We start from the raw sequence: 26,773 nt of genomic DNA, 5'->3' as shown, positions 1-26,773 counted from the left end.
ACGAATGACTTAATAACTTTAAACACAAGCAGTTCCTCCTTCCTGCCACTTGACAGCGCTGTAGCAGTGTGACTCCAGTTCAGGTAGAATCAAACTGCATTCTAACTTTTGGCAAAAGCTGCACTCATCGGTGCCGAGGACAAAAGTGGAAAACGTGCACACGTCAGTCTTTCATTCACAATCTCTCCCATCTTGTCTTCCTCTTCTGTCAAAGACTTTTCAGATCCTTCCAATTAAAGACTTCCTGCTCCTGCAGATCTCCTTGCAGACCCCATGGACACCGTGCAGAGTGATGACCCGTGTGTGTGTGTGTGTGCGCCCCTTCACCCTCCCACCGCCACAAACACAACACACAACAACTGATTGTGTGTCACTGAATGATGTGCATTGAAAAGTGTTGGCTCCCGGACTAAGATGCTTGGCTGAGCAGGTAAAAGAGAAGCAGAACTGTGCAGAGCTGCCACTGCTGACGTACCTGTCGGGCATCGACCCTCCCACCTCCTCCCTGACACTTCTATCCTCTCCCAGCCCAGACCTCCGAGCCAGAGGGAAAATGGGCAACATGGTAACAGAGATCGTAGCCTTCCTCCTGACCATCTCTGGATGGATCCTAGTGTCGTCCACCCTGCCGACAGACTACTGGAAGGTGTCCTCCGTGGATGGGACGGTTATAACCACAGCCACCTTCTGGTCCAACCTCTGGAAAACCTGCGTCACTGATTCCACTGGCGTGTCAAACTGCAAAGACTTTCCTTCAATGCTGGCTCTGGATGGTGAGTTGTGGGATTGTGGTGAACGCTGCTGAGAGCATCTTTCTTTTCGTGAAAATCCATCTGACTGAAGATGGATACCTGTTGTTTCTGGATGAATGACAACCATTGTAATCAAAAGCATTTAGCAACTCGATCTTTCCTCTTTCTGATTCCGACTCCCGGCCGTAAACAACGGCCACTTTTAAAGCTTAAGGCCATTAGAGGCTGATCGGTGTCCTAATGTGTCCAGAAGAAGCAATCTGAGAAAGTCACACAGTCATGCAGTGGTCACTTCCCATTTCCTGCTCGTGACAAACAGTCCACCATCAGTCTTTAGAAGAGCACAATTCAGAATGTGGATTGGAAATCTAATGGCACTAATGTTCTATCAAGGCTTTTCACTGTATGACTCAAACATAAAGGCCTTCTTCATAATGTTTAAATCTGTGGTTTTCAAAGCAGTAATTCTCAGATGAATCCCAGGGGTCACCAGACGTCATCATCTGTGATTATCTTGTGTAATATCAGATTCTAATTCTTCTTTTGCTTTATATCACACATGTGTAAATCAAAGATGTTTGCAGCCGCTGGTTCAAGCTCTCTCCTCTGTCATGAAGCCTATATCCAGGTGTGTCGGGGCCTGATGATCGCAGCCGTGTGTCTGGGTTTCTTTGGCGCCATCTTCGCTCTCGTGGGAATGAAGTGCACGAAAATCGGGGGCTCAGAGACGACCAAAGCTCGGCTGACCGTCCTATCGGGCTTCCACTTCATCCTCGGCGGTAAAATCTGCCCTTTAGGAATCGAACACCTCAAAGCTACATCATAATATCAGCATGTTTTGATTTCAGGCCCAACTTGAAGTAGAAATCTTCTTTTTCCCTCCGTAGGCCTGTGCTGCATGACGGCGTGCTCCATATACGCTCACAGGGTCACAAGCGACTTCTTTGATCCCTTCTTTGTGGCTCAGAAGTAAGTCTTCAGGACTCAGATGTTTCTGTGACTGCAGATCAGACAAAGTAAAGTCCGGTCACAACTGTGTCTTTCCTGCAGGTTTGAGCTCGGGGCAGCTCTCTTCATCGGCTGGGCCGGATCCGTGCTGTGCATCCTGGGAGGACTTGTGTTCTGCCTCTCGCTGTCTGAAGGATTCACTATGAGGCAAGTAGCTTGGTTTCCGACACGTGATCCCACATCTGTCATCAGCTTCAAGGACTTAACTAAACTGCACTGAGCTGCAAACGCATGCAATTGAAATAATGACTTAAAGAGCAACGGAGAGCGAGACGCTGGAAAAACATCCACTTATCTTTGTCAACATCTTGTCTCGTGATTGTTTAACCTACAGGACAAATTGTGTGATTGTCCTTTTGATAAGTTAACGACTCAATGTTTCCTTTGTTACAATAAGGACTTTAGGAAATGAAAGTCACCTTGACTGAGAGCAGCTGCAGGCTGAGGAAACTCGGAAATTTAGATTCTGGATGAAGCAAGAAAGATAAAGAATAGGATTTGAAAAGATCCCTGTCATGTCCCGCCTCTTTTAAAATGTAACTCTGTCTCTGGGTGTCTCTGATGGATTATCAAGACGTTTCTGTCCCCAGAGGATGAACTGTAATAACCTCTGATGATTCCCAATATTTACCAATGAGCAAATGTAATAAAAGGCAAAACCCCAAAAAGATGGTGTTTTATTCCTGCTCTAAATCAAAAGTCCTGTTTTTTTGCAGAGCTGAATATTCCTACAGAGGACCAGTATCACCAGTATCACCGGCCACAGCGCGTGATAAGTGCAGCAAAACAGCCAGCGGCCCGACAGCCAGCGCCCTGCACAAGGAAACAGTGGAGCCTTCCAGGCAGTTTGGAAGAAACGCCTACGTGTGAAATTGGACTTTATTCAATAACAGTTAAATCGATGGTGGTGATATTTATTTCAATATTCTGTGGTCACGAGAAACTCACAAGTGAAGCACGGATGTTCACTTTAGGAACTTTGGGCAGGAACTCTGGGGAAATCCTTCCTGGCAATGTGTCATTCACAGTTTATCAGATGATTTTATATTTTCAAATTTGTTTTGAAAATATAAAAGGTCACCTTCAACAAGCCGGCCTCCCCTTTTAATCTGTATTTAATAATTCTTTAGTCAGTTAAGTCGATTTTAAATCATTTATTTTATCATAACTGGAGGAGAAAAGGGTTTGTAAATAATTTATAGCTGCTCAGACTTTTCCAATGATTTTTTATTATTAGACACTTGTTCTGTAACTTAAACATTTTGCAAATGTGACCAAATGAAGTAATTAAAAGATTTGAAACTTTCTCAGTTGATCAGCGGTGATTGCAGTGGATCTTCTCTGATCGCTTCAAAGGGAACATTAATATTTCTCAGGATCTGAGGGTCACTACATCCCGTCTAACCTGAGACGGAGCTGGAGGCCGGAGGTTTCCCTCACAGCAGCCATCCATCTCCACCTGGGAATTACCATCACCAGGGACCTCAGGCTAAGTTACAGCGGCTGCAGCCGGGAGCTGGCAGAGAGTCGTGAAGAAGTGTCAGGTGACGCTCTCTGATATAAAGCTAGTATTGTGTCTGCATGACTTCCTTATCAGAGATCATTAAAACACACATGTAAAGCAACTGTCTCCATATTTCATACTTTTTTTTAAAAGAATAATTCAACCTGATTGACACAGAAGTTAAATGTAAATCCAGGTTACAATGAGTTTAGTTATATATTGTGCTTCAACACATAACGTTGACATTGTATAATTTATGTGTAGTTTTACTTTAGCATCATCTGGGAACATTTAAAAACAATTCTAATTGATTAAAATGTTTCATTGTGAGGATTTGACCTTCTAGTGGCCAGAGAGGGAACTGCATCCGGGTGTTTCTGTAAATTATACTTTCTACTACTGTGGAGAAATACTGTAAAGTTTTAATAAAGAAAAGAAGGAAAGATACTGCACATAAATACCTGAAATGTCCATGTGTTTACTGTGTGTACTGTGTGTACTGTGTGTATAGACTACAACCTAATAAAGCTAGTTAATAAAATGTGTGCATATGTAAATGAGATGCTGTAAGAAAAGATAGATGGATAAAGAGATAGATAGATAGATAGATAGACAGAGAGAGAGAGATAGAGAGAGAGAGAGAGAGAGAGATAGATAGAGAGAGATAGATAGAGGGATAGAGAGATAGATAGAAGAAGACGGGGTCATGAGGGAAAACGTTGTGAGCGACTGGCCTTTTATTGACCTCTGTTGGGAAAAGGGTGCAGAAACTCTCTCCATCTCTCTCTCTCTATCTCTCCATCCCTTCATCCCTCCGTCCATGAGTGTAACCACCAGAGAGCAGCATTCCTTCACACTCAGTGGATCTGCAGTCGCTGCACAACATGTCACAGATAAGAGAGAACACTAAATAAAGTAATAATTCAGATAAGTCATTTGCTGTTAAATTAAGATAAGTTAAGACAAGATAAGTTATTTAAAAACAGGTCAACCTAACAAAAGCATGTCTTTGTCCTTTTTTTTTCTTTCCACTAAACAAATTAAGGCCCCAGTGCTGCACCAGTATGTCCCCACCACCACCAATAAGTTACTCCTAAGCCCAGAGGACAAAGAGAAGCTCTTTCATCCCAGAGAACATTCATCACTCCAGGAAATCTCATTACCTCAGAGTTAAGTCCAATTAGAAGAGATGTTATTAAGATGTTATTAAGAGAGCTCAGTGAACTGACTCAGGAGCAGCAGCTTAGAGCCGCAGGCCACGTCATGTTATTACACGTTTCACCTGCAGGGGGCAGACCTGCAAATCAGAACGTACAAGGTAAAACTGTTGAATAGACGAAACTCACAAGGTCTCAACTCACAGTACCAGTAAGATGTGAGTCAGGGTCTCTCTCTGTGCTACTGGTCTCTGTCTGTGCTACTGGTCTCTCTCTGTGCTACTGGTCTCTGTCTGTGCTACTGGTCTCTCTCTGTGCTACTGGTCTCTGTCTGTGCTCTGGTCTCTCTCTGTGTTACTGGTCTCTATCTGTGTTACTGGTCTCTCTCTGTGCTACTGATCTCTATATGTGTTAATGGTCTGTCTCTCTGTGTTACTGGACTCTCTCTGTGCTACTGGTCTCTCTCTCTCTGTTTTACTGGTCTCTCTCTGTGTTAATGGTCTCTCTCTGTGCTACTGGTCTCTCTCTGTGTTACTGGTCTCTCTCTGTGCTACTGGTCTCTCTATGTGTTAATGGTCTGTCTCTCTGTGTTACTGGTCTCTCTCTGTGTTACTGGTTTCTCTCTGTGTTACTGGTCTCTCTCTCTCTGTTTTACTGGTCTCTCTCTGTGTTAATGGTCACTCTCTGTGCTACTGGTCTCTCTCTGTGTTACTGGTCTCTCTCTTTGTTACTGGTCTCTCTCTGTGCTACTGGTCTCTCTCTGTGTTACTGGTCTCTCTCTGTGTTACTGGTCTCTCTCTGTGTTACTGGTGGAACTTTAGCTAAGATCGGATTGTGTTTGTCAGTTTCTAGTTTACTGGACGATGTGCGACTCCCGTCCATTCAGTGACAAAGTGATGAGCTCACCTGTAACCTGAGACACGCTGAGGTCAGCAGATCTGGAGTCAGACAACTTTCACCTGTGGGAACCAAAGAGACACTTTCCTCTCAGCCCCCCCCCCCCCCCGCTCTGTTCCTGGGATCAGTCGTCTTCTTCCTCTGAGACGAGCAGCGAGCCTGGTCCTCATGTTTTAGGATTAAAGCTTCACCATCTGGATTCAAACTAAAAAACAGAGCAAAGGGAAATCGTCCGAGCTCCACAGTCGAGACGTGATTTAAGATAAAGACACAACAACAGCTTCCCTGGACCTGAGGAGACTCAGGCCCTGAGATGCAGACCCGTGTTGTCCAGATCTGGGGTTTCCTGCTGACGGTGCTGGGCTGGATCTTTGTGGCGTGCACGATGGCCATGGAGGGCTGGAAGATCACCTCCATCGGGGGCATGGGGGGCTCCGCCATGATCAAGGTGGCCTGGTACTGGTCCAGCCTGTGGAGATCCTGTTTCACCGACTCCACTTCCGTCAGTAACTGCTACGACTACCCGATGCTGTGGTCTGTGGAGGGTAGGTCCCACACGTCTTCTGCTGCATCTCACCGACCCAGAACCCTTCCACCATCTTCTGTGTCCCTGCAGGTTACATCCAGGTCGTGAGGGGCCTGCTGATGGCGGCTCTCAGCCTGGGGGCGCTGGGCTTCGTGCTCAGTCTGCTGGGGATGGAGTGCACCTTCATCGGAGGGAAAGACCGTTCCAAGCAGAAGAAGATCTACGCTGGAGGCTGCTGCCACATCGTCGGAGGTACATGTCCTAATATTACAACTTATTCTCAAATTCAAACAATAGAAAAAATATCTTCTATTATCTCCGGACATCTCATGGTTATTTTCTACTGAAAACATTTCAAAAGAAAGTTTTAAAACAAAACATTTGAATTCTAAGTGTTTTAAAAAACATCCTTGCACATAAATATGATGAGATCTTTACTAGAGACTTTCTAAAGTCTTCAGTTAACTTTAGCTACAATATCTTTCACTGAAAAATACAATATTTTGAATCTCTTTTGAATCGTGTCAAACAGAATAAGTTTGTTTCTGTAACATCTTTGCCTGCAGGTTTTCTGTCTGTCTGCGGCTACGCTGTTTACGCTCAGTATGTTTCAGTCGAATACTTCAACCCCGACTTTAATGGACTGAAGTAAGTTCAACCTCACTCATTGTGTTTCAGCTCCAAAGAGACTTGGTGAAACGTGAATCATTTCTCTGCTCCACAGGTACGACCTGGGCACTCCTCTGTTCCTGGGCTGGGTCGGCTCGGCTTTCCATATGACAGGAGGGTTTTTCTATCTGTGGTCTGTGTGGACGCCGCTCTGTGGAGGAAGTCACAAGTGAGTACAGAGTGGATGAGGAATCACAGCAGTTTAAAATTTGCAGATGTTCAATACTCAACTTACTGATGAGGAGTTCTGCCGTTTAAAAGCATTCCTGGTTTAATGGGAAAAGAAAAGACTTCAGGTCAAAGGTCAGTTTCAACCCCAGAGACAGAGGCTGAAGAAGTGTTGGTTTGGAGGAAGCTGGACTCAGCTCGTGTAAATTCCTATAATTGAGATGTTTGAAAACAGCTGCTCATAGAAGCAGGAAATCGATTTCTTCTGCCTAAGAAAAGATAATAAGACGAGAAGATCTTTTCTTCTGGACGCAGGTTTTGACTGCAGACCACCTGCTTGACCCTTTGCCCTCAAGGAGGAGCTACAGGTCATAAAGCCTTAGATCACCAGACTCCAGAACTAAAACTTATAAGAAAAATGCAAAAAAAAACAAAACACTGCTGCATTTAGCATCATCGTGTTTTTTATCCAGACGTTTTTATTTGCTATAATATGTGTTCTTTTTGATTTGATGCATTAACCAGAACTATCACTCGTAAACACAGAAGATTTATTTTCTTCTCTATACTATCTTATTCTACTCTATGTTACTCTATTCTATCTCATTTTGTTGTATTATTTTATATCCTATCTATATTATTATATTCTATCTTATTATATTATATTATCTCCTATTCTACAATATTCCATTCTATTTGATTCTATTCTATCTTATTCTATTCTATTATACTCTATTCTATTGTATCTCATTCAATTCCACCAAATTCCATTATTATATTCTATCTCATTACATTCTTTCTATTATATCCTAATCTATAATACTCTAATCTATTCTACTAAACCTTATCTCATTATCTTCTATTTTATCTAGTTTATCTTATTCTATCTGAATATATTAATTTATTCTACCTCATTCTATTCTATATTATTCGATTTATTATGAATAGATTGATTCGAATTAGATATCATTCAATTATATTATACTCTATTCTATAATATTTTAGAATATAACTTATAGGATAGTTTAGAGCATTATAGAATAGAAAAAGATAGAATAAGAAAAATAGAGTATTATAGAATAGAGTATAATAGAATAAAATAATTAAGACCATTATAGAAAAGAACAAGATAGAATAGGAAACAATAGAGCATTATAGAATAGAACCAAATCTAAGAGGATAGAATAGAGATTATAGAATCGAACAAGATTGAACATATTAGTTTTAAGCATTAAAGAATAGAACAAGACAGAAAAGGATAGAATAGAGCACTATAGAATCGAACATGATCGAACATAATAGTTGTATCATTAAAGAATAGAACAATACAGAATAGGATAGAATAGATCATTATAGATTCGAACAACATTGAATAGGATAGAATGGAGCATTATAGAAAATAACAAGATAGAAAAGAATAGAATAGAGTATAATAGAACAAAATAGTTTAGAGCATTATAGAAAAAAGATAGAATAGGATAGAAAAGAGCATTATAGAATAGAACAAGATAGAAAAGGATAGAATAGAGCTTTATAGAATCGAACAAGTTAGAAGATAAAAGTTTTAAGCATTATAGAATAGAACAAGATAAACTAGGATAAAATGGAGAATTAAGAAATAACAAGATAGAATAGAATGGAGTATTATAGAATAGAGTATAATAGAATGAAATAGTTTAGAGCATTATAGAAAAAAGAGCAAGATTGAATAGGATAGAATAGAGCATTATAGAATCGAACAAGATAAAACATAATAGTTTTAAGCATTATAGAATAGAGGACGATAGAATAGGATAGAATGGAGCATATAGAATAGAACCATGTAGAATAGGATAGAATATAGTATTATAGAATAGATAGAATAAATTAGAGTAGAATATAATATAATCGCGCAAAATAGAATAGAATAGAATACAATAAAACAAAACAAAAAGATTAGGATAGCATCTATTCTATCCTATTCCATTCATGTCCATTCTGTCAAATTTGACCATTATGCATCTCTCTCTTTCCAGGGTGATCAACATTCAGCCAATAGCTGACCCAGAACAAAACAAGTCCATCACTGCTCTGTCTTCAGTGTCAGAGATCGCATCTAAGACCAAAGTGTCATCTGTCTCTGAGCTGGCGTCCAGGTCCGAGCGCTCAGACGTGTCGGCCATCTCCTCAAGATCAGAGCGTACGTCCAAATCTAGACGCATGGCCAAGTCAGGACAGTCGACGAAGACAGGGCGAAGTATTAAGTCTGCAGGGTCGGGGTCGGGATCAGGATCGGGGTCAGAGTCCAGCCTCTCGTTGAGGTCCAGCATTCCGACTCTGTCCGACTCGAGGAGCAGCAGCAGCAGCCGGACGGTCTCGTCTCTGTCCAGCAGCGCGAGCAGCGAGTCGAGCAGAAACTCTTTTATCTGAGGAGAAACAAACTGGACAATTCATGAAGCTTTAACTTCAACTGGATGTTTCGTGTGAATAAAAACTGATGAAATCTTGTGTTTTATAAGAATAAATGTGTTAAATCTTTTATCTGTTTCGTTCATTCCTCAGACGTGTTTCATAATAAAGTTGTTTATCAGTGAAATGAGCTGTGAGGAGGAGGTGTCTCTCTACAATGGGACCTCAGATAGTGAAGGTTCCTTCTCTGAAGTTCAACAGATTAATGTTGGGTTACTTCTACTCTTCATCACTGTCTTCATCACATCGAAGGTAAAAGGTCTGTCAGGACCAGGAAACAGAAGAACTCTCGGCTGTGAGGATCAACTGCTGGATAATACAAATAAAAGCTCAATAGTAAAGTTCTTAATAAACCTTCTTTAGCTGATGCTGATGCTGGAGGGGTCATGTGATGAGAATCTGACGAATCAGCGAAGGCTTCGTAAAGTCTGCGTCATAGTTTCCAAACGTCTCTGCTGCTCTGAGGACGCCAGCGAATCAGAACCAGAGCTGATGAGAAAATGTAATAATGTGGATGTAGCCTGAGTCTCGGGTAACTAACATGGAGGAGGCCGGGTTAGAGACCTATACCGCATCCAACCACCAGTTGGCGATGAAGGCCCTTTGGCTTCACTTGTGGGAGGCGTCCTGTCATCCATCTTCAAACTGGTTCAAACTGGTTCTCACAGACTGGTTTCCCACGACTCTCCCTCATGCGGCTGCTTCCTCGGACAGGAAACAGGAACGTCGCTGCATCTTTTAAAATAATCAGCAGGATATTTAATGATGAAAATAATTATATTCTAATGATAAAATATTTTTAACCCCTGCTTGATTTTAATTTCTGTACTTTTCACCTTCATCTCATACAAGAAAATCAGTTTCATGACTTCTCTGCACTTTGGGATCTAAAAAGGAAGGCGCAGAGAGGAGGAGGAGGAGGAGGAGCAGAGAGAAGGAGGAGGAGGAGGAGCAGAGAGAAGGAGGAGGAGGATGTGAAATCTGAATCTGGTGGAATGACTCACTCACCTGAGTCCTGGGAACATGAAGGATGCTGAGTTGGCGAAACCTCCTGAAAAGATAAGACGAGACAAACATCCAAAGTGCTGGTGTGACGCCTCCACATCAGCAGGGAGCTCGTCCAGGTCCCTTTGCCTCGCTCCCGACTCGCAGCTCTCACCACAGGTTGAACTGACTCACCATGACGCACAGGACGGTGGTGATGTACCTGGAGATCGGCTGCTTCGTGTCGTGTCTGTGCGGCTGGATCCTGGTGTGCTCCACGCTGCCGACGGAGTACTGGACTTTCTCCGAGGTGGGCAGCGTCGTGCTGACCACCTCCAACTACTACTCCAATCTGTGGAAGGACTGCATCTCCGACTCCACGGGGGTGTCCGACTGCAAGGACTACCCCTCCATGCTGGGCCTACCTGGTAAGCTCGTCTGAAATCTGGACCCAGTGGGTGGAGCTCTGGTTTAAGGACAAACAAGTCCACTGAGATGTTTATTATATGTACTTAAATGGGAATTACAGTTATATGAAGATTTAGTCACAAGGTCACAGGTCATGTTGAAAATATCAAACTGTAACATAAGAATCCTGTTATCAGATAAACATAAGTTATAGATAATCCTCCACCTGTCGTCCCTCAGTGTACCTCCACGCCTGCAGAGCGCTGGCGGTCTGCTCCGTCATCACAGGCTTCTTCGGAGGCGTCCTCACCCTCGTTGGGATGAAGTGCACTAAGATCGGAGGCTCAGAGATCGCCAACGCCAGAGTGACCTTCGCCGGCGGGATCACGTACCTGGTGTCAGGTAAGAACCACAGAAGAGTCTGAAGGATCAATGTGTGAACTGAGTCCAAAGTACAACGTGTGTTCAGGATGCTGCGGGATGATCACCTACTCGTGGTGGGCCAACAAAGTCATCAGAGAATACTTGGATCCACATTTCAGGGCTCAGAAGTGAGTACTTTTTGAAGTATTACAACAAATACAACATGATATGAAAGTAGTCCATAAAGAGTGGGATGAGTAAGTTCATGAAATCAAACCTGTGCAGGTTTGAACTGGGAGCTGCGATCTTCATTGGCTGGGGAGGATCCGTGCTCCTGCTGAGTGGAGGCACGGTGCAGAGCTACTTCTCTGGAAAAGAAGGTCTGCCATCAAGGTACAGGGCTATATGTTTATATACAACCTATATTAATACAAATATACCATTTAGTGAGTACATATATAATGATATATGCATACAAATATATCTATATGTACCTTTATGTGTTATAGTTGGACAACCAGTGATACTGACCATGTTCCCTCTTGTATCTAAACAGCAGTTCCTCTAAACAGCCCCTGAGACCCGGCACGTACGCCACGGCCCGGAGCCGACGGACCTACATGCTGCCGGCCACGTCCTCCAGACTCGCTCTGGGGCCGCCGCTGTTCTACGAGGGCAGGAAGAGCCGAGAGGCCGGAGCCACGGCGTCGAGTGGGGGCCGCACCTTCAGCAGGGACAGCTTCGTCTGAGTCCCACAGGAAGTCAGAATCAAACCCAGAATCAAACCCTCATCAGACCACAAACAGCCGTGATGAGAGCAGGTCTTCAGTCGGGTGGAGTTTGTGATTGTCCCACAGAAGCTGCTTCAGCTCTTCATGCTCAGCTACCAGCTGATTACTCATATTCACCACAGTTATGCGTATTTTCCCTGAATGTCAAAGTTTTCCTCGTGTTTACATATTTGAAAGAAGAAAAAGTGGATAGAGCTTTTTTGAAATCGTATTAAACGTTAATGTTCTTTGATTTGATGCTTTTCGTCCATTGCTGTGATTTGTGAAGCTGTTGTTACTTTCAGTGTGAGCCACATTTTCCTCTTCTCATTATGACAGCTTTTCTTTGTACAGTCTCTGGTTTGGTTTTGTGTTTTTAATGATTAAAACAAAGTGGTTTCCTTTAGAACGGGTCCTTCCTTTGTTTCCATTCTCTCAGTGACTCTGCAGAAAGTGCACCAGTTGGAATAAAAAAGAAACACCGTCTGTGTTGAACCCTGACGAGTCTGAAGCTTGTGGAAAACAACGAGGTGACACTCTGGTGTCAGAAAAGCTCTGAGGTCTCGGTTTGGTTGAAGAAAGACAGAAAGAAAGTGAATTCAAGAACCTGGGGGGTCTTTTATTGCTGGTATAAATATTTTCAATACAAAACTACAACTCACTGCTTGATTTCACACAAGCAGGAACAATATAAAATCTGAAGTACACATGTTTTTACACAAAGCACATCCACTACCTCACGGAGTGTGGGAGGAGTCAGGATGGATTTAAAGGGGTGAGGCGAACACACTTGGCACAGGATATGAAGTGGGACTTAAAACAAGAAAATTCTATGAAACTGTTATATTTACTAGATGATGGTAGAAAAATCTTAAGTATTGCTCATGTCTCTATTAGCAGAAGTATAAAATATGGCTGTTCTGGCATCAGCTGTAGACGTCAGAGGAGGCGACTGAGGTCTTTGTGTCGGCGCTGGGTGGAGCGTCACCTGATCAGCTGTAGTGTCGACTGGGTTTATTGCTCGTTTCCTCAGGGTCGCTGAAGTCGCCGAGGGAGAACAGGCTGCTCTTCAAGGTGCTTCCTGTCCCGGCTTCAGTCAGACCTGCTGGGAACCAGACAGACGCACTTACATCACTGCTTTCACCTTAAAAGGATGTTTGATGACATCGCTGGGTTCTGGTGAATAAACGAGAAGGTTCCAGTCTAGTTCTTCCCAACGTGTCCTTAAACTGACCTGATCTGGGAGCCTTTCCTGTGGAGGTTCCCCACACGCTGGTGCTGGATGAGTCCAGACTCTTCCTCATTGGTCCAGAGCCCTGAGCTGGTTTAGACACTTCCTGTTCGTCCTCTGAGGAGGAGACCAACCAATCCTGGCTCTCCTCTAAATCTGTGTACTGTCCCCACACACAAACAAGACATTTTAACTTTATTTTTAGAGTAATAATTATATCAATGAACTGGCGACTCTATGCATGAGGTCCCATCATCCTCCTCCTCTTCATCCTCCTCCTCCTCCTCCTCCTCCTCTCACCATCAGCTCCTGCACCTCGTCTCTCCTCCCTCTCAGAATGCTGACGCCCCCTGCTGGTCTCTTTGCTGTTCTCTCTGCAAACTTCTGCTCCACCTCTTTGGCTAGGACAGTGATTTTCTTATCTAAAAACAAACGGCAGGCATTATATTGAAACACGAGGTGAGTGCATCATATTTAAGAACTAACCTTATTATTTTTCATTTAAAAAATGACATTTGAGACTTTTAAAATGACTTGTTGACTCCTTGAATATAAAGTTCAGGAAACTAAGCACGAACCTTTCTTGAAGTTCCTCTTCTCCACGTTGCCATTCTGGTCTCTGTATCCCTGCAGCTGTTTGGAGTCGATCTCCAGCAGCTCGCTGACTTCAGACCACTCCTCCTTATCATCATCATCATCATCATCATCTTCATCGTCATTATCGCTCTCCATCTTTTTCACTGCCGTCTTGGTCACCACCCCCATTGACCCCCACGGCTGCTGGGTGCTGGAGGAGAATGTCTGCCTGGTCTGGACCGGACTGGTTTTGCCGGCTCTGATGTGGACCGGGGTCGCCTGGTTCATTCTGGTCTGTGCTGATCTGGCCCTCTGGTGTTTCAGGGGCTGTTTCTCCTCCGTGTCCTCCTCGTCAGAGTCCTCATCGGAACTGAACAAAATCACAGAAACATTATGTTTTAAAACCATCATCATTCCATTTGAAACACTTTTGATGTTATCATTTTCAAGACATGTGACTGATTGTGTACGTACATTGTGATTCGCTGAAATACTAGGAAAGGTGAAATGCATGATGGTAAAAGTAGTTTGTCAGTGTTCATCAAACCTACTAGAATAGATCTATCCAGTGGTTAAATTCCTTCTCAGGCAGGAAACTGAAGCCCAAATTGCCATGAGAGTGGGATGTATGAGTGATGGTGGTCGAGGAGACTAGAAAATCTCTAAATAACACAGTGTGTTTTGTATATTTACATGAGTGTGAAGGTCCTCGGAGCAGCCTTGATGTTGGGCGTAGACGTCTTGGGTTGGGTGGTGTTCCTGGCCCTTGGCGCTGGCTGGGGGGTCTTGGACTGTCTGCCTGCAGGTCCAGACACCAGAGTCACTGACACTGTGTCAGAGCCTTAATCCAATTATGTGAAGGCAAACAAGCTTTTACAGATTAGAGTGTTGGATATACACAGTCAAAACCAATTACACTTTATCAAAATGAAACTAATATTTCATTTCAAATCAGTCATAAAAGGCCATGAGTAGAGATAGAAAGTCCAGTGTGGTGTGGTTTAAATTGGTCTGTTAGCAGAATAAGAATTAAAAGAGGATTTCTGATGACGGAGTCTGAGGAAGCACCTTGAACCGCGGGTCTGGATCGAGCCTGAGTCTCTGGAGGAGCTCCTCTCATCATCCTCGTGCTCATCTTCTCGTCCAAGCGGCGGGTGATCTCCTCCCGACAGGGCCAGTATCCAGGCATCCCCTTTGCAACTTTGTCCTGCTTTGAATGCACTTTGGCCATGATGGAAGTAAACTCCCTGTTCTTCACACCGCTTTGATTCTGAGAAGAAGCAGAAGGAAGAAAGTCTAGAGAAAGAGTTTCTTCATAGATTATATGTCTTTTATTAGATCATTTCCACGCAGCCCTGTGTCCATATGCAAGTCAACCAGAAGTGAGGAAAAGAGGCTACTCTCTCATTAAATAACTATTTTGTTCTGCTATATTGTGACTTTATCCTGATACTCATAGGGTCTAGTCTGTATTAGAAACAGAATCGCAGACAAGAAAACAAAACTGTGTGGAGAGAGGAGGCGTTAAGTGAGAACATACAGGCTTGACTCCCAGGTCCTCCAGGTTCTTTGTGGCGGCATGCTCGAGCTCTCGTCGCATCTCCTTCTTGATGCTGGGGTTCTTCTTCAGAGCATTGGCCGTCACGCTCAGACTGGGTTTCTTCTCTGGAACCGGCTCAGGCCTCCTCTCAGAGGCGCTGCTTGAGTCTGTAAAAGAAACCTCACTGGGTCAGTCTTGTGTTGACAATCACACATGTTGGGCGTCATACAGTTAATGCTAAAACAAAACAAAATAAAATGAGCATGCATTCGGCAATTTTCAAAGCAAGATCCATGCCGCAGGTTGAGTTGCGTGGATGTGACGGCTGCAGGAAGACAGATGACGTAATGATCACTGGACTGATGTGGCAGGCATGATGGAATATCACAGACCATGAGCTGGCTTTCACAAAGCTTCTATGTGATAAGCTTATTGTGAGGTCTTTTCATGTCTGTGTGCAATAAGACGATCTCAGTCTGGTAAAAGAAAAGGCTGCAAACAACAGGCCGATGCAACCATGCAGGCAGCATGCAGTCGACCAGCTCGGCTGCTTGTATTGTCTGTTTTACCTTTCTCCTCTTCTGACAGCTCCTGTATAGGCTCCAGGTTAAGAGCAAAGACTGGCTCCTCTAATTGGCCGGGCATGTGATGTCAGTTGGGGGGGGTCAGATAAAACAGGGGTTAACAGAGAGGGGTCAGGGACGTGGTAGCAGTACAGCTGTTAACTGCATTAAATCCATCGTGCAGGGAAGCACATGCTCAGCCTGTCTGTGAGTGACCATGTTTTATTGTTCTCGTTTTAGTTTTAGGATTTACTCACCAAGAACAACCCTCTTTGGTTTGGGCTCTGGTGCTGGTGCGCTGACCACCACTGGAAAACACAATGAGATGAATGCATTAGGATCATATGAGCAGGTTCTGTTCTGAAGAAGACATGTGAGATGGATCCATACCTGGTACTTCCACTATTTTGATGGGTGTATTTGAGGAAATATTTCTTATCTGCAAGTGGAACAAATCATCACAAGTTATACCTCATGATCATGCATGAAAAAGATAAACAATCTTTGAGATTTTCATGAAATTAAACGAGAGCGTTTGGTGATAAGTGCCGACTATGAAATTCTCTAAAAAGTTGCACTTACACAAAGAGACTTGGCCATTTACATCACAGCAGAATTCATTCTTTAAGTCTTTATGTATTGTTATTAGAGCTGAATTTAATAATTGGGCGGATAAAACAAAAAAGTTTATGTCAACCACAGAAATCCAGATCAGGTCTGATTGTTTATGACAGTCTCTACAAACAAGAGCTTTTCTTTACGCGCACTTTGCACAACATGAAATACATGTCAGACATGATCAATTCGCGCTCTGTCTAAAAATGGAGAAATATCCCAGGAACAGCATTGAACTGTGACTTCAGTCAAAAGTACAGTATCATCACATCAGTGCAACTCAATCTGAGCCAGTGCAGCAAATACAGGAAATCCTGAACAAGGCCTGAACCTCCGCCTCACTTCCTCTCCGTACATAATGACACTGGGCAGATGACTGAGAGTGAGAGTGTGTGTTATTAACCTGCTCCCTCTGAGCCTTGATGGTTTGCTGCTTCTCCTGCAGCTTCCGTCCCATCTCCTGCTGCAGCTGCTGGCTTCGCTCCTGCTCTCCGGACACAGCCGACTGAATTCTGCTCAGCTCCTCCAGCAGCTGGAGAACATATAGAGGATGTGTTTTACAACAGGGCTTTTCCTAGACTGCTTGTTTAATAATTCACATGAGCCAATTCTGACCGAATCGCACCTGATTCTTTTCCGACTTGTGTTGTTCCTTGTTTTTCTGCAGCATTGATTCCCACATTTTATCCTGGAGAGAAATATTTTGAGCATTTTGTGTTATCACTTCACTTCACTGATTTCTAGGTTGTAAAATATCAGCTCCCTGCACCACTGACCTGCTTCTTCAGCTGCTGCTCCAGCTTTTGGATGATTTGTGTCTGTGAGTGAGCAGAGTCGGCTGAGGTTTCAAGCTTGGACATCTGGTTCTGATTCAATGCCTATGAAATGGAATACACATGGAATGATTATGAAGATATCCTGAGCAGCAAATAAATAATGTATATCAACAACTTCCACATATCTTTTCCGTACATTGACAGCCTGAACATTTCGGTTGTACATAGATTCCATCTCTCTACGCATGCCGTCCCTGGTGTCTTCGATTTTTCTTTCAATGCGAGCCATCTCCTCAGCTTTCAAATGGTCTCGCTCTCTCTCAAGGTCGTTGAGTTTTGACAGCTGCTCCTTCCCCTGGAATTACACAAAAAAACAGTGAAATCACAAGTACCTGTTATAAGAGGGGAAGCTTCAACAAGTTTACAGAGAGAACTATTTCCCCAAATCAGTTTTCAAAATCTGATCAAATGAGATGGTAACTATCTCTGTACATGCCAGGAGTTGACTAGCAGCTTCAACTAACTAACTAAAATAATTAACTTAATTTGAATAACAGCAGACAGAGTTCACGTGAATTGTGCTTGAAAATTTAAAATCAGAGAAAGTTAATGAACACGTAACAGCAAATCTGTTCATACAAGGTTCTCTGATGTTCTGCTTTTCTTACCTGAGCTGTTTTGAGCTGCAGGTTCTGCTGCAGATGAACGTTCAGCTCCCTCAAGCCGCTGATCTCCATCTTGAGAATTTCAATCTGGGATTTCTTTTCACTCTCCGACTGTAGCTCTGGAGGAAAGAATAAGAGTCATATCACTTGCATTAATTAAACGTTCATCTACAGGTAAACGAAAAGACTCTGTTCTGATCCCTTTTCTAAACGGACATCCTGCGGTTCGTCCCTCAGTGGCCACGAGAGATCGTTGTTTGCTTGATCCTGTTTAAATCCATCTTAAATAATAACTTTAACAGCTAAAACTTTCATTATTGTTGCTCCAGAAAGCGAAGACGTCTTTTACCTAATCACGCTAATGATCACATCATCACAAGCAGTGGAAAACGTAGCAACAACAGGTGGTGGCAACAAGGGAATTTCCCTCATCTGCCCAACAGGGATTGTTTGTTTACATGATGCTGCTCAAATCGACCAAAACAAAAGCCATAATAGCTAAAACCTTCAGTCATTTAGCAGCAGAAAGATAAGGGCTCCATATTTTACCTCCTCGTGTTGAGGTAGAAGACGCAACGTTACGTGTATCTGACTTTACTTGTGTTCCTCTCTCTCTCTCTTTGTGTCAGGTGGACTTACGGCTCTCGTGGTCCTCAGGATGACGGCGTTGCATGTGACTCTGGAGGAATTGTGGCGTAAAGAACCCTTTTTTACAAATTTGACACTAAAAGAAAAAGAGAGAAAGCATTATTTATTACATTGTATAAGGCAACTCCCATTACTGAGGAAACAGGTCAGTGTAGATCAGGCTTTGGTCTGAATCTGATGAGGGTCTTGGGTTTGTTTGGGTTTATTACAGGTTGCATTGTAAAAACTGGCTAGAGGGATAACAGATGCAAATAAAATTATCACAGTAATTAGTCCGTTGATTAATAAGAACTTTCCCTATCAAATAAATAATAAACAGATAATAATTTATAGAGCTTTAGACCAAACAGTAAAACCGAATATATCTGCTTGGCTCTAATTGCGGAGTAAACCGCTGAGAGTCTTTTACATGGGGAATAGTAAAATGAAGTAGAAGCAGCTGACAACGCGAAGCAGCTGACAACAGGAGCTTCCTCTGAGTTCAGGCGCTCTTTTCCAAACACTTTGGAAAGAGAGCGATGCTGATTTGCTCCATGCAGCAGCCATCAACACACTGCAGCCCTCCGTCTTCACAACTGGGAGAGATGCTGCCTCTTCTCCACATATATTACTTGGTGCTTTTGAGCCTGCCGCTCATGATGCACTTGACCTCACTCAAAAGTCCAGACTGCTGCTGCAGATATCTTGCCACACCGTACGGTAGCAAAGATTGAAAGGTGAGTGAGACACATGTACACGTCTGCTTTGGTGCAACAGAGAAGTTGAAGAAAGCAGCGTGAGTTTGCCTTGTAGACGTGTGGACGAGCAACAAATGCAAAACACAAACCCTGTCTAACAATCATTGAGCCACCTCTGTTAGCTGAGCTGGTAGCGCTCACCTAGCAACCACCAGCTGTCATGACACACTATATCTGTTGCCCTGGCAACCGCCTGGCCAGGTCAGCATCAAGTCATTCACTGAAAGAAGGGGGGGGGGATTTGTGCTATAAATAACCTAACGGCAACAGAGGAACACTGCCTACATCCACAACATTAACAAGCAGATATAGAAATGTCTTCGGCAGCAGAGACGAAGGACACAGAGCCGGGACATGAGGGGGGGAGCCAGTCACCATGATGAATGCTCCTGGATTAATATAACTAATCACCACCATCTGCTCTCGGGCTCTAAATCCTATTCTTTCTGTCGGGAAACAAGCTTATTGGAACCCATGGTTTCATAGTACGCCTCGTAATCGGTTTGAGGGAAACGTTTGGTCGAGCTCTGATAAAAGCCTTCGTCGGTTTCCCCTCTTCTCTCCGAACCCTGCTCTGAAACACACAAAGCCGGAGCTGTGAATAGATCTTGGGAACAATGAAGGAGCGGGGGTCCCTGAGGAGGAGGAGAGAGGGGAGGTGTGGGGGTGATGGAGATGCATGTGTGAAATGCCAGTGGTGACCAATATCGCTGTGTCAGCCGTACCTTATGGCTACTGAGGAGCAGCTTGGACTGCAGGTCGCTCACGACCTTCCCCTTCTGCACCAGCTCTTCTTTCAGAGCCTTCACCTTCTCCTCCTGCTCGCTCTGCTGCTCCAGCAGCTGCTTGTGCTCCTTGCGCGCCGCCTCCAGCCTCTCCTCCGCCGCATGCAGGTTGAGGCTGAGCACTTCCTGGCAGTGGAGCAGCCACTCCACGGAGAGCTGCGCCAGCTGCAGGAGCTTGAGCAGACCCGGGTCCACAGGGCTCCGGCACTGCTGGCACCGCTCCCCATCCAGGCTGCAGAACGTCACTGTGTTAATGTGATCCTGGAGAGCGTCTATGTCCAGCTGGCTTATCACCAGGTTGATGTCCACCGTGTGGATCCGCCGCCAGTCCACCGTCTCCCCGCGACGGCGGAATTTGAAGGGGGGGACGGTGGCGGTGCCGCTGGAAGGAGTCATCCCCGCTGCGGGTGCAGAGTAGTGGCTGAGCGGGGAGCTCAGGAGGGATTGGATCCCCGCTGATGAGTGGGTCCCCGGGGTGTCACTTGTGAAGGGGTAGTAGATGCCGTTGTGAAATGGCTGCAACAAAGAGAGAGACGATAACAGACATAAAGTGAGTCACAGACAGAGAGTGAAGCAGGCAGCGGAGCACAGACCGATCCACCTCTGACACCGCTGCCGTGCTGGAGCTGCACTCACCATCTCGGCTGGTTCCTGCGCCTTTACCGGGAGAAGGCGCTCGATGAGCGGCCGCTGCTCTCTGGTTCCGCCCCCTGCTCGCGGCTGTGCGTCGGCCACGTTCCCATGGAGACCCGGGCAGCGTCCCTGGGGAGCGGAAACGTTTTAAAACGGTACACAACAATAACACAACTATAACACAACCGCTCGAGTGTCGGTGTCTAGTTTCCAGAAACATCCATTCCAAGTTAGGGCAGGAAGTTAATCCCCTAAAAAAACAATGGCGCACATGTTCGAACATGTTAACGAGTGAACCACTTGCAGCTGCTGTGAAGCACAACACGTCACCCCGGGGCCGCTAGCTCAGGAGGCTAAGGTCCGCTAGCTAACGGAGTTTCTTAACTCCCCGTCTGGGATGAAAACTTGAAGAAAACCACTTTAATCCACCAACTAACCAGTGAACCAGTTACATGTGACGTGTGGAGCTGCAGCGCGGACATGGAGCGACTCACTGCGGGGGTTGGTGTCGTGGTGGAGCGGGTTCCAGTCGACGGGCTCCGGGAGGTTCAGGGGTAACGAAGCTGGGCTCCACATTCCTGAGGGGGGAGCACGCCATTAGTTACCAACGCTACGCTTCCGGTCAGGACTTTCACAGTAAAAGAGGATACAACACGTTTACCACTTGGGTAGACGAGAGATGTACAACCCCTGCTAGTGCACAACATGGCTCAACAAGGCACCGGTTTCTTTACCCGTGTATCATGAATGGCTGGGTGCTTTTCCAATAGCTTGTTCATCCTTTTTCACTGAGAAGAAGAGGAGTCTTCTGATGACATAGAAGAGTATTATCATCTCTGACCCATGTTGTGCCTCAGAAGGGAAGAGGTACAACGAGGAAAGTAACAAACGAAACATTTCAATAAGATTTGTGACGTACAAAAACAAGCAAATTGGTGAATACCTGAAATACTGAATGTTGAAATGTATTCACTTCAAAGTTATCAACAATCACGTAATCTTCACCTGAAGATGTGAAGCTGGTGAATTAGATCCTCTACTTGTCTTGCATTAGGAGACAGTATCTGTTTCGTTCATTCCTCAGACGTGTTTCATAATAAAGTTCTTTATTAGTGAAATGAGCTGTGAGGCGGAGGAGTCTCTCTACAATGGAACCTCAGATAGTGAAGGTTCCTTCTCTGAAGTGCTACAGTATAATGTTGGGTTACTTCTACTCTTCATCACTGTCTTCATCACATCGAAGGTAAAAGGTCTGTCAGGACCAGGAGACAGAAGAATCCTCAGGACGAGGAAACAGAAGAACTCTCGGCTGTGAGGATCAACTGCTGGATAATACAAATAAAAGCTCAATAGTAAAGTTCTTAATAAACCTTCTTTAGCTGATGCTGATGCTGGAGGGGTCATGTGATGAGAATCTGACGAATCAGTGAAGGCTTCGTAAAGTCTGCGTCATAGTTTCCAAACATCTCTGCTGTTCTGAGGACCCCAGCGAATCAGAACCAGAGCTGATGAGAAAATGTAATAATGTGGATGTAGCCTGAGTCTCGGGTAACTAACATGGAGGAGGCCGGGTTAGAGACCTATACCGCATCCAGCCACCAGTTGGTGATGAAGGCCCTTTGGCTTCACTTGTGGGAGGCGTCCTGTCATCCATCTTCAAACTGGTTCAAACTGGCTCTTACAGACTGGTTTCCCACGACTTACACATGTGGCTCTTTGTTTATACGTCAACACATCAACAGATCCGTCCACTTTTATCCTTTGAATAATGTCACCAACAAATAACATGTGACTCAATGCATCTTATCAACTGTTCTCCTTAGACAGGAAACTGGAACGTGGCTGCATCTTTGAAAATAATCAGCAGGAACAAACGATGACAAGAATTATATTCTAATAATAAAATATTTTTTGCCCCTGCTTGATTGTAATTTCTGTACTTTTCACCTTCATCTCATAGAAGAAAATCAGTTTCATGACTTCTCTGCACTTTGGGATCTAAAAAGGAAGGTGCAGAGAGGAAGAGGAGGAGGAGGAGCAGAGAGAAGGAGGAGGAGGAGGTGAAATCTGAATCTGGTGGAATGACTCACTCACCTGAGTCCTGGGAACATGAAGGATGCTGAGTTGGCAAAACCTCCTGAAAAGATAAGATGAGACAAACATCCAAAGTGCTGGTGTGACGCCTCCAGATCAGCAGGGAGCTCGTCCAGGTCCCTTTGCCTCGCTCCCGACTCGCAGCTCTCACCACAGGTTGAACTGACTCACCATGACGCACAGGACGGTGGTGATGTACCTGGAGATCGGCTGCTTCGTGTCGTGTCTGTGCGGCTGGATCCTGGTGTGCTCCACGCTGCCGACGGAGTACTGGACTTTCTCCGAGGTGGGCAGCGTCGTGCTGACCACCTCCAACTACTACTCCAATCTGTGGAAGGACTGCATCTCCGACTCCACGGGGGTGTCCGACTGCAAGGACTACCCCTCCATGCTGGGCCTACCTGGTAAGCTCGTCTGAAATCTGGTCCCAGTGGGTTGAGCTCTGGTTTAGGGACAAACAAGTCCACTGAGATGTTTATTATGTATTTAAATGGGAATTACAGTTATATGAAGCTTAGTCACAAGGTTACAGGTCATGTTGAAAATATCAAACTGTAACAAAAGAATCCTGTTATCAGATAAACATAAGTTATAGATAATCCTCCACCTGTCGTCCCTCAGTGTACCTCCACGCCTGCAGAGCGCTGGCGGTCTGCTCCGTCATCACAGGCTTCTTCGGAGGCGTCCTCACCCTCGTTGGGATGAAGTGCACTAAGATCGGAGGCTCAGAAATCGCCAACGCCAGAGTGACCTTCGCCGGCGGGATCACGTACCTGGTGTCAGGTAAGAACCACAGAAGAGTCTGAAGGATCAATGTGTGAACTGAGTCCAAAGTACAACGTGTGTTCAGGATGCTGCGGGATGATCACCTACTCGTGGTGGGCCAACAAAGTCATCAGAGAATACTTGGATCCACATTTCAGGGCTCAGAAGTGAGTACTTTTTGAAGTATTACAACAAATACAACATGATATGAAAGTAGTCCATAAAGAGTGGGATGAGTAAGTTCATGAAATCAAACCTGTGCAGGTTTGAACTGGGAGCTGCGATCTTCATTGGCTGGGGAGGATCCGTGCTCCTGCTGAGTGGAGGCACGGTGCAGAGCTACTTCTCTGGAAAAGAAGGTCTGCCATCAAGGTACAGGGCTATATGTTTATATACAACCTATATTAATACAAATATACCATTTAGTGAGTACATATATAATGATATATGCATACAAATATATCTATATGTACCTTTATGTGTTATAGTTGGACAACCAGTGATACTGACCATGTTCCCTCTTGTATCTAAACAGCAGTTCCTCTAAACAGCCCCTGAGACCCGGCACGTACGCCACGGCCCGGAGCCGACGGACCTACATGCTGCCGGCCACGTCCTCCAGACTCACTCTGGGGCCGCCGCTGTTCTACGAGGGCAGGAAGAGCCGAGAGGCCAGAGCCACAGCGTCGAGTGGGGGCCGCACCTTCAGCAGGGACAGCTTCGTCTGAGTCCCACAGGAAGTCTCTCGTTCTCTGAGGACGCCAGCGAATCAGAACCAGAGCTGATGAGAAAATGTAATAATGTGGATGTAGCCTGAGTCTCGGGTAACTAACATGGAGGAGGCCGGGTTAGAGACCTATACCGCATCCAACCACCAGTTGGCGATGAAGGCCCTTTGGCTTCACTTGTGGGAGGCGTCCTGTCATCCATCTTCAAACTGGTTCAAACTGGCTCTTACAGACTGGTTTCCCACGACTCCCACATGTGGCTGTTTGTTTATACCTCAACACATCAACAGATCCGTCCACTTTTATCCTTTGAATAACGTCACCAGCAAAATAACATGTGACTCAATGCATCTTATCAACTGTTCTCCTTAGACAGGAAACTGGAACGTGGCTGCATCTTTGAAAATAATCAGCAGGAACAAACGATGACAAGAATTATATTCTAATAATAAAATATTTTTTGCCCCTGCTTGATTGTAATTTCTGTACTTTTCACCTTCATCTCATAGAAGAAAATCAGTTTCATGACTTCTCTGCACTTTGGGATCTAAAAAGGAAGGCGCAGAGAGGAGGAGGAGGAGGAGGAGCAGAGAGAAGGAGGAGGAGGAGGTGAAATCTGAATCTAGTGGAATGACTCACTCACCTGAGTCCTGGGAACATGAAGGATGCTGAGTTGGCAAAACCTCCTGAAAAGATAAGATGAGACAAACATCCAAAGTGCTGGTGTGACGCCTCCACATCAGCAGGGAGCTCGTCCAGGTCCCTTTGCCTCGCTCCCGACTCGCAGCTCTCACCACAGGTTGAACTGACTCACCATGACGCACAGGACGGTGGTGATGTACCTGGAGATCGGCTGCTTCGTGTCGTGTCTGTGCGGCTGGATCCTGGTGTGCTCCACGCTGCCGACGGAGTACTGGACTTTCTCCGAGGATGGCAGCGTCGTGCTGGCCACCTCCAACTACTACTCCAATCTGTGGAAGGACTGCATCTCTGACTCCACGGGGGTGTCCGACTGCAAGGACTACCCCTCCATGCTGGGCCTACCTGGTAAGCTCGTCTGAAATCTGGTCCCAGTGGGTTGAGCTCTGGTTTAGGGACAAACAAGTCCACTGAGATGTTTATTATATGTATTTAAATGGGAATTACAGTTATATGAAGCTTTTGTCACAAGGTCACAGGTCATGTTGAAAATATCAAACTGTAACATAAGAATCCTGTTATCAGATTAACATAAGTTATAGATAATCCTCCACCTGTCGTCCCTCAGTGTTCCTCCACGCCTGCAGAGCGCTGGCGGTCTGCTCCGTCATCACAGGCTTCTTCGGAGGCGTCCTCACCCTCGTTGGGATGAAGTGCACTAAGATCGGAGGCTCAGAGATCGCCAACGCCAGAGTGACCTTCGCCGGCGGGATCACGTACCTGGTGTCAGGTAAGAACCACAGAAGAGTCTGAAGGATCAATGTGTGAACTGAGTCCAAAGTACAACGTGTGTTCAGGATGCTGCGGGATGATCACCTACTCGTGGTGGGCCAACAAAGTCATCAGAGAATACTTGGATCCACATTTCAGGGCTCAGAAGTGAGTACTTTTTGAAGTATTACAACAAATACAACATGATATGAAAGTAGTCCATAAAGAGTGGGATGAGTAAGTTCCTGAAAACAAACCTGTGCAGGTTTGAACTGGGAGCTGCGATCTTCATTGGCTGGGGAGGATCCGTGCTCCTGCTGAGTGGAGGCACGGTGCAGAGCTACTTCTCTGGAAAAGAAGGTCTGCCATCAAGGTACAGGGCTGTATGTTTATATACAACCTATATTAATACAAATATACCATTTAGTGAGTACATATATAATGATATATACATACAAATATATCTATATGTACCTTTATGTGTTATAGTTGGACAACCAGTGATACTGACCATGTTCTCTCTTGTATCTAAACAGCAGTTCCTCTAAACAGCCCCTGAGACCCGGCACGTACGCCACGGCCCGGAGCCGACGGACCTACATGCTGCCGGCCACGTCCTCCAAACTCGCTCTGGGGCCGCCGCTGTTCTACGAGGACAGGAAGAGCCGAGAGGCCGGAGCCACGGCGTCGAGTGGGGGCCGCACCTTCAGCAGGGACAGCTTCGTCTGAGTCCCACAGGAAGTCTCTCGTTCAGACCAGAATCAAACCCTCATCAGACCACAAACAGCCGTGATGAGAGCAGGTCTTCAGTCGGGTGGAGTTTGTGATTGTCCCACAGAAGCTGCTTCAGCTCCTCATGCTCAGCTACCAGCTGATTACTCATATTCACCACAGTTATGCGTATTTTCCCTGAATATCAAAGTTTTCCTCGTGTTTACATATTTGAAAGAAGAAGAAACTGGATGGATCTTTTTTGAAATCATACAAAACTTGAATGTTCTTTGATTTGATGCTTTTCGTCCATTGCTGTGATTTGTGAAGCTGTTGTTACTTTCAGTGTGAGCCACATGTTCCTCTTCTCATTATGACAGCTTTTCTTTGTACAGTCTCTGGTTTGGTTTTGTGTTTTTAATGATTAAAACAAAGTGGTTTCCTTTAGAACGGGTCCTTCTTTTGTTTCCATTCTCTCAGTGACTCTGCAGAAAGTGCGGAGGCTCTTCTCACTGGGACGTCCTCACATGCACCAGTTGGAATAAAAAAGAAACACTGTCTGTGTTGAACCCTGATGAGTCTGAAGCTTGTGGAAAACAACGAGGTGACAGAAAAGCTCTGAGGTCTCGGTTTGGTTGAAGA

The 26,773-nt window shown here is 44.9% G+C and overlaps 6 protein-coding genes across 8 annotated transcripts; 5 read left to right on the top strand and 1 right to left on the bottom strand.

Annotated features, from left to right (window-relative positions):
* Positions 1–553: 553 nt before the first annotated feature.
* Positions 554–3,380, top strand: cldn10a (claudin 10a). The gene is made up of 4 exons (XM_062380894.1): positions 554–773; positions 1,370–1,531; positions 1,640–1,721; positions 2,477–3,380. The coding sequence occupies exons 1-4, from the start codon at positions 554–556 to the stop codon at positions 2,628–2,630; spliced, it is 618 nt and encodes a 205-aa protein (XP_062236878.1). The 3' UTR covers positions 2,631–3,380.
* Positions 3,381–5,475: 2,095 nt separating this feature from the next.
* cldn10e (claudin 10e) lies at positions 5,476–9,183 on the top strand. The gene is made up of 5 exons (XM_062380984.1): positions 5,476–5,863; positions 5,935–6,096; positions 6,411–6,492; positions 6,569–6,682; positions 8,697–9,183. Exons 1-5 carry the CDS (start codon positions 5,632–5,634, stop codon positions 9,088–9,090), a joined length of 984 nt encoding a protein of 327 aa, XP_062236968.1. The 5' UTR covers positions 5,476–5,631; the 3' UTR covers positions 9,091–9,183.
* Positions 9,184–10,309: 1,126 nt separating this feature from the next.
* LOC133933237 (claudin-10-like) lies at positions 10,310–11,642 on the top strand. Its single transcript, XM_062380188.1, has 5 exons — positions 10,310–10,541; positions 10,762–10,923; positions 10,991–11,072; positions 11,170–11,277; positions 11,441–11,642. Exons 1-5 carry the CDS (start codon positions 10,310–10,312, stop codon positions 11,631–11,633), a joined length of 777 nt encoding a protein of 258 aa, XP_062236172.1. The 3' UTR covers positions 11,634–11,642.
* A 606-nt stretch (positions 11,643–12,248) lies between these two features.
* On the bottom strand, positions 12,249–22,742 carry dzip1 (DAZ interacting zinc finger protein 1). 3 transcript variants are annotated; one of them, XM_062380367.1, is made up of 19 exons: positions 21,158–22,742; positions 20,918–21,001; positions 20,427–20,552; positions 19,731–20,306; positions 18,260–18,344; positions 17,624–17,739; positions 17,152–17,310; positions 16,956–17,057; positions 16,805–16,867; positions 16,583–16,711; positions 15,955–16,003; positions 15,822–15,872; positions 15,002–15,168; positions 14,530–14,731; positions 14,155–14,302; positions 13,464–13,831; positions 13,186–13,307; positions 12,889–13,048; positions 12,249–12,759 (listed from the first exon to the last, which is right to left on the bottom strand). In XM_062380367.1, exons 3-19 carry the CDS (start codon positions 20,427–20,429, stop codon positions 12,647–12,649), a joined length of 2,613 nt encoding a protein of 870 aa, XP_062236351.1. In that variant the 5' UTR covers positions 20,430–20,552; positions 20,918–21,001; positions 21,158–22,742; the 3' UTR covers positions 12,249–12,646. The 3 variants fall into 3 exon arrangements, with proteins under 3 accessions (XP_062236351.1, XP_062236352.1, XP_062236353.1); XM_062380368.1 differs by having other exon boundaries at positions 12,249–12,756; XM_062380369.1 differs by having other exon boundaries at positions 14,155–14,260.
* Positions 22,690–24,109, top strand: LOC133933345 (claudin-10-like). Its single transcript, XM_062380371.1, has 5 exons — positions 22,690–22,921; positions 23,139–23,300; positions 23,368–23,449; positions 23,547–23,654; positions 23,818–24,109. Exons 1-5 carry the CDS (start codon positions 22,690–22,692, stop codon positions 24,008–24,010), a joined length of 777 nt encoding a protein of 258 aa, XP_062236355.1. The 3' UTR covers positions 24,011–24,109.
* Positions 24,110–24,667: 558 nt separating this feature from the next.
* Positions 24,668–26,347, top strand: LOC133933344 (claudin-10-like). The gene is made up of 5 exons (XM_062380370.1): positions 24,668–25,057; positions 25,278–25,439; positions 25,507–25,588; positions 25,686–25,793; positions 25,957–26,347. Exons 1-5 carry the CDS (start codon positions 24,826–24,828, stop codon positions 26,147–26,149), a joined length of 777 nt encoding a protein of 258 aa, XP_062236354.1. The 5' UTR covers positions 24,668–24,825; the 3' UTR covers positions 26,150–26,347.
* Positions 26,348–26,773: the final 426 nt, after the last annotated feature.

Source organism: Platichthys flesus, chromosome 22 (assembly GCF_949316205.1).
Source record: "Platichthys flesus chromosome 22, fPlaFle2.1, whole genome shotgun sequence".
NCBI classification, from domain to species: Eukaryota; Metazoa; Chordata; class Actinopteri; order Pleuronectiformes; family Pleuronectidae; genus Platichthys; species Platichthys flesus.
The sequence above is the reverse complement of the archived record's forward strand: the minus strand, read 5'-3'. Positions and strand labels throughout refer to the sequence as shown.